This window comes from Hyperoodon ampullatus (genome assembly GCF_949752795.1).
Source record: "Hyperoodon ampullatus genome assembly, chromosome: 15".
In the NCBI taxonomy this organism is placed as follows: Eukaryota; Metazoa; Chordata; class Mammalia; order Artiodactyla; family Ziphiidae; genus Hyperoodon; species Hyperoodon ampullatus.
In genome coordinates, this window is record NC_136928.1 from 17616786 (window position 1) to 17627353 (window position 10568).

Here is a 10568-nt window from a genome sequence, read left to right on the forward strand (position 1 = left end):
TAATATATTTATAAAAATACTTAGGGTTGGTCACACAACTGAACAATGAATCCATAAATTAGTAGGAATGTAAAACTTTATTGTTAAATTCATACATTATAGGAATGATCTGTCCAAAGTAAAAAAAAAATTGAATATTCATTTAAAATAGAAATATATAATGTAAATTAGGCTACTACCCATCATATTTTTTGTGTGTGCTTATTATGAAAAATGTCCACTGTTGTTTCATGACATGGTCTTAAATCAAAATCACAATATCCAAGGGAAAAACGACTCTTAAGAAGAGGAGAAGAGAAATTCTTTAACAAAAAGGACCAAAGCCATTTTGTTAAAATAAAAAGAGTGCTACACAGTCACTCATAAGACTATATCCTACCTGTGGTTTCTTAAAATAATCAAGTCCCCTTCCGATCTTAATCATCCAACCATTGTTGAACCTATTGAAATTAGTATATAGTATTACATTCCAGACATTTAAGTCAGACAATGACCAAAGCTATAATGTACTAAGTGTCAGCTAAATTTCCCCCTAACAAATAAAATCACTTCCTCCAGTGGCAAGAGTTGAACCAAACCTGGGTTTACCTATGGGCTGTGTCTACAGTGAAACAAAACATCCATTAGCTGATAAGGAGTTTAACAATTCAATTAAACCTTCCTCCTGAATTTCACCTTGCTGATAAAGCTTCCCAGTTCTGCTAAGAAGTGGCTTCCAAGTGTACTCAGGCAGACTGTGGTGATGTTTCAGGGGTTCCCCTGCCTAGAGGTGGGGGACATAAGCAGGGGGAGCCCTGGCAGGCATGACACAACGTCCTGTCATGCCTACTAGAATATTTAAAAGACCATGAGAAGTAAAACCACATTAAATAAATATTAGTATCACTAGAAAAGGAAATTATCCCAATGCCATAACACTGTGTATAGCTGAATGACAGAAAAGTACTTCCTCTTCTCACATGACACAGAACATGTAAATTTTATTCCATTAGGAAATAGGAAACTCACATACAGGACAAAATAAGCCAGATTTTTTTTTTTCTTCAAAAGTGAAAACATATGAAAATTGAGCTTTATTTAAATCTTTAATATTTAAATTGAATATTGTATGTAATTATATATAACTTATTATGAGAAATAAAAGTAAGTATTTTTCAACTGCATAAAAATTAAAATATTACTATACACTAACCTAATTTCCCGGTCGTGTATCAAAGAAGAGTATTCTAATTCCAACTGCACTCCATGATTCCTGAGTGACTCTCTTATTTCTTCCAGGCCACTACTTTGCTGTTCTTTCCCACTGCCCTGTTAATAGGAAAAATACAACTTTTTGCCTCAGTTATTAATATTTTAAATTATTCCTAAACAATGCAATGTGTATCATAGGTGAATTAAAATGAAAAGATTCTATACTAGTTTCATTGTCCATTATTGCAAACAAGCAACCGAAGAAGATGAAGTAGTTTAAGAGCAACTGTTTTTATCAAAATAATTGTTTTTTTCTCTAACGTGAACATAACACAACTCTGTCCTATCTCCTAAAATGTATTTTATTACATTAGCATTCTGTGGCTTGGCAAATCCGTAAATATTTTTTATAATTTCTAGAGATGCATGTTTTTTCATAGTAAATTTCTCAGCATGGCACAGGACTCGTTTACTAATAAACCCAGATATCTTTAGTTTTTCTGTAAAAGGAAGTGAAAGTGAATAAACCTATATTCAATTAAAGAATAAATAAAATATATTTTAATGGTGCTGTTTCGTTATTCAGATGGGGCTTCCTTCTTCTCAAATTAATCATAGAAATATGAATTCTTTAGAGGCATTCCTATTTAAATCAAAATCAAGATGACAGAAATTGTCAGTAATGCAGACAGTGTGATTGCCTCATAGAATATCCAAGAAACTGAGAAACTACTTGAACAAGAGAGTTTAGCAAAGTGGCCAAATACAAGATATGACATACTGAAATCAACAGCATTTTTCCCAAGGTGTTTTATGCCGGTTGTTAGAGAATAAGTTCATTCCCAGTGAAACAGCTCTAACTGAAGCATGATGTCCAGGTTTGCCTTGAACTACACTCTGCAACTGAGTAAAGCTCATGACATTAAGAGACAGTAAATGCCTTCAGATACCTACCTCATCCAGAGAGGTGAGGAGATGAATAGTTTTTATCTTACATGTTCTCTTAACCAGCATCTCACAAAATCGAAAGAAGTTATACAGCTGAAAGACATTAGGAGGCGTTATTACTAACTCGTACATTTAAAACAATAACGTTTCATCGTACGGGAGTACATTTCACCTACCTGATGAGTGTGTCTAATGTAAGGATCTTCTATCCAAACTTCCGTAACTGTTTCATTCAGGTATTCTTGAAAAAGTGACTCATAACTGAAACCTGTTGCATTCTCTTCTATTTTAATTTGCTTGTGATATTTTCCAGCTACAAAACACAAGCTTCAATAATAAAATCAGGGACTACTTCCTTTCTTTTTAGACATACTATATTTACACCCAGTAATAAATCAGCATCAGATACAAGTTAATTTTTTTTTAACTCGTGCAGTCAGCAAACATTTTCGAATGCCTACTCCATGCCAGGCACATTGCAAGATGCTACACATGCAAAGGTAAATTCCATGTGGGATTTTTTGCCTTCAAGGAGGCCGGGCAAGTGGGAAAGTCCAGAGATTTCTTGGAACAGGTTCTTGAACTAAATCCTACAGACCAGGCAGTTTATTCAAGAGGGAACCATATGTATAAAGATACCTAATATTCCTGCCACCATGAGTAGAACCACAAGCTATGATTCAGTGGCCATCTGGTCCTTCTCTTCAGATTTAAGTCTTTTTATGACTTGCAACTGAATAGCTGAAGTATTAAATATATAAATGCAATATAATATGGAGTCTAGGAGTCTTTCTTAGAACTTGTAGAGACCGTGTTAAGCAGAAATTTATAGTACTTCTTAATAACCCAAGCCAAAGCCTAGAATGCCACAGCGTCAGCAGGGTAGTTCCATTGTTTTTGTTTATTCAAAATGGCTAATTATTGAATAAGTTATCGAAGACCTTTACGGCTTTTTTTAAACATATGACCCTTAATGGTAGTTCCTAATTTATATGGTGGTTGCATTTTTAAACCTTGTTTGAAAACCAGTAGCTTGGATTCTGTTCCTAATATTTCCAAAGATAGAATGTTACCAACCGTGCATCGGTTTTCAAGCCAAGCTAGCCACACAGGTTAATTTAACCCACAGTATTCAAACCACAATGCTGATGGTACTATATTTCATCCAAGTTTTAGAGGGAAATTGCATTGTAGATTTCAATTTGGGGTGAAGGAAACAATTTTATTCCCACTCAACAGAGGACCTCAATGCGGGTAGTCAGGATGTGCGCTAGTACAGAATACCAGGAAGAGGTGGGGAGAGGGCTGGAGTAAAGAGCAGCTGAGGGCCGGGGGCACTGGGTTTTTTGAGGGCAGTAGTTCCACTGACTGTAGAAAGCAGCAGCTGTGCCCTTCAGGTGGCAATGGCCATTTGTTTCTATATGTTTGTAAACTGGATCCTCAGGAGTAGAGAACCAATTATGAATAGGGAACCATACCTCCTGCACCTCTAATCATTAGAAATACCTAACTCCTGAACTGTTTTGACTCACAATGAAAATCTCAAAGAAGTCCCAGGAGTTTCTTGAGCTACTTTAATATTTCGGTCATTTTATAAAGGGAAATACAAATAAAATACAGGATTTATATTCAGTATTCCTCTGTAGTATTATTGAAACTGGAGTCTACACATAAGCTTCACGGGGATCTATGAACTCCTTAAAATGGCATGCCAAGTTCTGCAGTACGTCGAGCTGTCCTCAGATTCTCAGGAGGGTATCTGACCCCCACCTTCCCCCGACCAGGGAAGAAAAAGGTTAAGAACAGCTCGTGTGCAGACGAAAGGAAATGCAGAGTAGACCTGCAAGCTCCAAAGGGCACAGCCAGAAACACTGGGTGAAATGGGCTTTATCACAATAGCACATACACACACTCTCCAAAACAGCCTCTTTACCTTCTTTTTCTTGATCCAAGTATTTCTTTATGTTTTCTGCTCTATCCATGTAGTCAGAAATTCTTTTTCTGAGATTACATTTCTTTGTTACATCTTTGGTGCCTACAAATTTAAAAAATACACTTTCAAGTTTCAAAACAGGCTTCCCATTTGGTACAAGCAGTATTTCCCATTTCCCAAGTTTTCCACGGATTTCCTGTCCTTTGGCATGGTCTGTCTTGGTCCTAAAATGCACAGATAATAGGCCCAAATTTAGCTTGATCATGTAGGGCCTTCATTTTTTTCACTAAGCATTTGAAGCAGCTTTATTTAGGAGTGGGGACTCAGACACCATGTCTCACTGCTGAGACTTCAAATCTGGTGAGGAAACAAAGGTGGCTTATTACATGTCACTGAGTCTGAGCACTATTTTGTCCTAATTACCCATAAGTTTGAAATCTAAGCATAATCAAAAGAGAGCAAACAATCAAAAGAGAGCAAATAATATCTATCTTTCTTCCAGAAAACCAGTTTCTGTTCCAGACTTCCCCTTTATGGTTTATGCTGAATCATTTTCCCAGCCACCCCAAAAATGGAAGGTATTTTTGAATATACATTATCAAATAAAGTCTTACTCCAAGCCCCACCCCCAATCAGTCACCAAATCAATTCCTGGCTCCTTCCTTCCTCCCTTTTAATATTGCTTTTATTTTCCATTATAATTTCATTTTTAAACCCTGAGTTTTAAAACATTTTATTTTGAATTAACTATGTATTTATGGAAAAGCTACAAAAATGGCACAGAATCCCTTCACCCAGATGCCCCTAGTATTAACATATCACACAACCATGGTACAGTTATCAGAGTAAGTAACTTAATATTGACACGACACTATTAGCTCATCTACAAACCTAAAGAAAGTTAGTGGGAAAATCCGTTTTCTGGTCCAGGATCCCACATACCATGTAGTTGTTATGTCTCTTTAGCCTCCTACGATCTGTAACAGTTCCTTTAGTGTGTCTCTGCCTTTTATGACCTTGACATTTAGGAAGAGTACGTGGTCAGTTATTTTGTAGAATGTCTCTCATTTGGGGCTGTTGTGTTTTCTCATGATTAGACAGACTGAGGTTATGCATTTTTTTAGCAAGAAAATCACAGAAGTGTTGTGCCCTTCTCAGTGGGTACACGATGTTGATGTGTCTTATTCCTGGTGACACTGACTTTGATCACTTGGTTAAGGTGGAGTTCACAGATTTCTCCACTGGAAAAATCATTATTTTCTCTTTTGTATGGAATCACTATCTTGTGGGAAGATATCCTATCTCTCTCCACTCTTCATCCGCTAATTTTAGCATCCGTTGATGGTCTTTGCCTGCAACAATTATTACTGCAGTGTTTGCCAAATGGTGATTTTCTATTTCCATCATTCCTTTTTAATTTATTAATCGGAATTCCACTGTAAGGAAGAGCTGCCTCTGCTCTCCCATCTACTTACTTATTCAACTAATGATTTATATCAATATGGACTCATGGATATATCTTTTATTCTATGGGTTGTAATCCAATACTATCAATATTTTCTTGCTCACATTTTCTTGCTCAAATTTTAAGAGTTCCATCATGTTGGCTCTTTGTCCTTTTGACGTAACCCCTCATTTTTTGAGCACTTCCTTACTTTTTGGTGCAAAATGTTTTATTTTCCCTGCCCCAGCCCTGGAATCAACCATTTCTCCAAGGAGTGCTGGTTCCTTTTATTGGAGAATGGTATCAAGAAATCATATTTTGGGTACTAACTGCTACTCAGGGAGTCTTATCACTACCTCTAGACCCTTTCCGTCAATGCAGGTAGAAAGTACGTGGAGGTTTACTAACACACACATACAACTCTATTTCTATGTCTGTCCATCTGTATCTACATTAAAAACCATGAATTCATGCTGATAACTTTGATCCCACAGGGTTCATTCTAGCCTTCCTCCTTTCCTTACCTGTAACTTCTTTTATTATCCACAATATATTTACTGGCTTGTTCAAGCCTAGTATAGACATAAAATAGTTTGAGAATTCCTAACCCATACTGTTGTGAGAAAATAATTTACCAATTAAAATAATACAATGTTTGTATACTGTTCACTTTGTCTTTAACTTTACAGAATACAGCCAAAATACTATTTTCCAAAGATGCTTAGGTTACCTATTTCTTTCGCTCTCCTTTATGTGTAACAATTGAATAACTTAGAGAAGTTATTCACTCCCTCCTCATCCTGCTACCCTACTCCCATTTCCCCTTTCTTTCCACCTCTTTCCCACCCACCGCATATTAAGTAAGTAATTTCATTAGTTTCTGGTTTTATCCTTCCTGTGTTTCAACAAATGAGTAGACACATGAAAATCTTCTTATATCTTTGTCTTTACATGCAGATTACCATACTATAGCTACTCTTTGTCCTTTGCAGTTTTCACTAAACAGTATATCCTGGGAATCACTCCATATCACTTGACAAAGATCTTGCTCAACCCTCTTTACAGCAGTATAGTACTCCACTGTTTGGCTGTACCATGGTTTATGCAACCACTCTCCTACCCAGGGGCATTTAAGTTGTTTCCAACACTTTGTTGATATCCATATAATTACTGAAATCTTTCCCTTTCAAGTTCTTCTACTGCCAAAATTAATATCATTTAGACCCCCACTTTCTCATGCCTATACTACAGTAGCATAAGAAAATCTTAATATACCCATATATCATCCATAAATATCTTGTGGAGAATCCTGTTTTTTTGTCCTAAGGTGATATGAGAACTCACACTCTTCCACTACGTTGATATATGTGCCTCTAAACTCAAAAACTTTGAACTTTTTGTCAGGATTCAGCATTTTACGGACTCTTTACAAAGAGGCAGTATGAAAAGTGGTTAACAGCAAAGCATCTGGAGTCAGGCTGTTCTAGTTCAAAACTTGCTTTGTCACTTTTGCCTATGTGACCTTGGCCAGTTATTCAACCTCTCTGCAACCTCATCTGTAGCACAGAAAGAGTAACAGTACCTTAGAGAGTTGTGGAGATGATTAATTATGAAAGAGACTTGCATGTAGGAAATACTCAATAAATGTTGTCAATATGATTATCATCTACATAATTTTTTCCATACACCTCCCTCTCAGCTTCCTTTAGAACATTTTATCTAACATCTCTTTTCTTAAGCTCTACTGTTACTGTGCTCCTGCCTATAAATATACTCTATTTTCCCTGTCCTCTACAAATATAGTACTCCTTTCTTAATCATCATCCTTGATCAGAGTTTGATACTATAGACCCATTCTTCAAACATGCCTTGGTTTTCCAGGCTTGAAATCATACAGCCATCTTCAATTCCCATTCCAACATCTAATCATGTGCCAGTGCCAGTAATTCAATGTCCAAACTGTCCCCTCCCTTTCCTAATACTGGTGTCACCCCCCTGGTTCATTCAGGCCCTTATCACCTCTCGTCTTGACTTCTGCAGGAGCTCCTTAATTGGTCTGCTTGACTTCAGTCTTCAGGTTAATGTCTCTCCTACGCTCTTGCCATATTCACTCATTTACTCAAGAAATATTTACTGAGAACTTACCACATGCCAGGCATTGTTCTAAGCACTGGAGACGTAGCAGTTAAGTCCTCCCCTATCATTCAAATGAGAGGAAAGACAACAATAAAAATAAATTGGTAGGACTTCCCTGGTGGCACAGTGGTTAAGAATCCGCCTGCCATGCACAGGACATGGGTTCAATCCCTGGCCCGGGAAGATCCCACATGCCACGGAGCAACTAAGCCCATGCGCCACAACTACCGAGCCTGCGCTCTAGAGCCCGCGAGTCACAACTACTGAGCCCGCGTGCCACAACTACTGAAGCCCACGTGCCTAGAGGCCATGCTCCACAACAAGAGAAGCCACCACAATGAAGCCCACGCGCTGTAACAAAGAGTAGCCCCCGCTTGTCGCAACTAGAGAAAGCCCACGCGCAGTAACAAAGACCCAACGCAGCCAAATAAATAAACAAATAAATAAGCAATGGGAAATTCACAATAGGCACAAGGTAGAAGCAATCTAAGTGTTCACTGACAGATGAATGGATTTAAAGTAAATAAATAAATAAATTGGTAAAACACGTATGTTAGATTGTGGTAAGTGCTATATAAATAAAATAAAGCAAGGAAGAAGGATAAGGGAGTCCTGGGATGGGGGTTGTAATTTTACACTGGGGTCAGAGAATGTCCTCACAAATAAGGTGACATTTGTGTAAAGACCTGGAAGAGGAGCGGGAGTAGGTCATGCAAATATCTGGGAGAAAAGCATATTCCTAAGAGAGCAGAGCCCTGAAATGCAACTCTCATTACATCACTCCTTTGTAAAAACTTTAAATGGTTTCTCCTTGTCAATGGAATGAGTTAAAATCTCCTGGCAGTCAAGGCTATCCGCAGTGTGCTCCAAGCCCCAGTCTACCTTTAATCTTTACTTCTCACTCTTTCTCCACACACCTATGCCAAAGCGAACTGAACCACTTATTTGGTAAAAGAGTACAGACAGAACACTTTCAGCTGAATTTCTGAAGTTCTACTCATCCCTCCAAAACCCCTATCAAAAACCACCCACACCTTTCCATCCCCCAATGACTGTTAACTGTTTAAATCCTCATTGCACTTGTCCATATGGCTCCTGGCACTTCTTCCCTGTGTTAGAGTTATTTGCATTTACATCTTAACCTGCAAGATCACGTCACTGTCTCTCTAAGCCCCACAGGATCAGTGGAGCACACAGGCGCAGAACTCCTGTGATGCTGCTGCTTCAGCGTCGAACGATGTACACCATCTCTCTTTCTGAGAGTCAGTATAGTAGAGTCTTTAAAGCCTTGGGTTTCAACTGTGACTCTACCAATTGTGGCAGAACTAGAAAGCGAACTTTGCTTTTTATGCTGTAAAATGAGGATAACATCACCTCCTACTTCATAAGGCAATTGTAAGAATGAATTGAGATCATGCTTTTAACGTGCTCTGCACACTGCCTGGCACTCAGCACTTACAAATGATGTTACTCTCATTATCATCACCGTCATCACTGTCATCATCATCATCATATCGTCCCTGCCCAAGGTAGAGTTTTACCATTCTGAGAAAAGTGCTGAACATTGAAAAGCAGCCTCTACTATCTCAAAGCTTCTGAAATCAGAAACACTCAGGCTAAAAAGCACAGAGGGGAGATCTGAGGCCAGACTAAGAGCCCCAGGGGCTGGGGAGCAGGGGCTGGTCTTAAGTCAATTTAATACATAATTACTAGGTGTTTACTACCTGCCAGGGATTGTACTGGGTGTTAAGGGTTACCTGTGTACCTCTCAACATTGAATAACCATGTAACAGGAAGTCTTAACTGTCTCCTCTCACAATCCTATACATTTCTCACACCGAATTTCAGTATACCCATTTCTCATTAAAAAAAAAATCTTGTTTTTAAACTTTTAATGAAGGGACTTCCCTGGCGGTCCAGTGGTTAAGACTCCGTGCGTCCAATACAGGGAGCGCGGGTTTGATCCCTGGTCCGGGAACTAAGATCCCACATGCTGCGGGTCACGGCCAAAAAAAAAAAATTTTAATGAAAATGTTTAATGAGAAAAGTAAGAAAAAGGGTGTAACGAACACACTTATTACCCTCCACCTAGATTTAAAAATTGTTAGCATTTTGCCATATTTGCTTCAACTTTCTTTTAAAGTAAAATCAAATTCAGACATCATGACTATTCTTCCCCAAACACTTCTTCAGGCTACATCTCTAAAATTAAGAACAGATTTCGAAAAATACCATACTGCCTAACAAAGTTAATTTAACTGCTACCCAATCCATAGTCAACCTTTCCAACTTGATCCCAAAATGTCTTTTACAGTTCATTCAAACCCAAATCCTTTCAAGGCTTATCTATTACATTTGGTTATGTCTCTTAAAATTCTAGGATAGTAACCCCTCTTTTATTGACGACATCAATCTACTAAAGATATCAAAGAAATCAGTCCACCTGTCCTGTAGACTACCCTACGTTCTGTATTTTAAGGCTTTCTCGCTGTGCACAGTAAGCGTTTTAATCTTTCACTCCCGCCCAGACACAGCAGATTGCAGCTCCTTTTCCTCTAGTCCTCCCTCCCCGGCTCACTGCTCACCTTTCAGAACCTGCAGGAGCATAACAATCCCCTCCTGGTAACACAGCAGAGCCTGCGGGTACCGGGACTCGGACTCTAGTTCCAACCACCGCTTTATCACAGTGACTGCAGCTGTGCTTCCGGAGTCCTGGCCCAGGAGAGACCCCGCCATAATGCCAGAAACTCCCTTCCGCCCCAACCTCCCCCTAGGCGGGCGGTTCTGCAGCGCTCCCGGGAGCGGTCACGTGACTCCAGTGCTCCTGCGCTCTCTTTTTATGGCGCCTGGGTGGGAGGGACTCGGCCGGAACTAAAATGCCAGGGTGTGTGCACTGTGAAGGCCGGGTTTGAGTGT

General features: G+C 38.9%; 1 protein-coding gene and 1 long non-coding RNA gene across 4 annotated transcripts in view; one reads left to right on the forward strand and one right to left on the reverse strand.

Moving 5' to 3' along the window:
• LOC307064103 overlaps positions 1–1413 on the forward strand; it is a 35165-nt gene extending 33752 nt beyond the window's left edge. For both annotated transcript variants that reach the window (XR_013811274.1, XR_013811275.1), the window contains one exon: positions 1279–1413. This is a non-coding gene — a long non-coding RNA (uncharacterized lncRNA). The remainder of the gene's footprint in view (positions 1–1278) is intronic.
• On the reverse strand, positions 183–10388 carry LOC307064102 (MIT domain-containing protein 1-like; the record flags this gene model as incomplete). 2 transcript variants are annotated; one of them, XM_079720589.1, is made up of 7 exons in its annotated part: positions 183–278; positions 380–440; positions 1193–1308; positions 2146–2232; positions 2316–2452; positions 4073–4174; positions 10238–10388. In XM_079720589.1, the coding sequence occupies 7 exons, from the start codon at positions 10386–10388 to the stop codon at positions 183–185; spliced, it is 750 nt and encodes a 249-aa protein (XP_079576715.1). The 2 variants fall into 2 exon arrangements, with proteins under 2 accessions (XP_079576715.1, XP_079576716.1); XM_079720590.1 differs by lacking the exon at positions 2146–2232.
• Between the last annotated feature and the right edge of the window lie 180 nt (positions 10389–10568).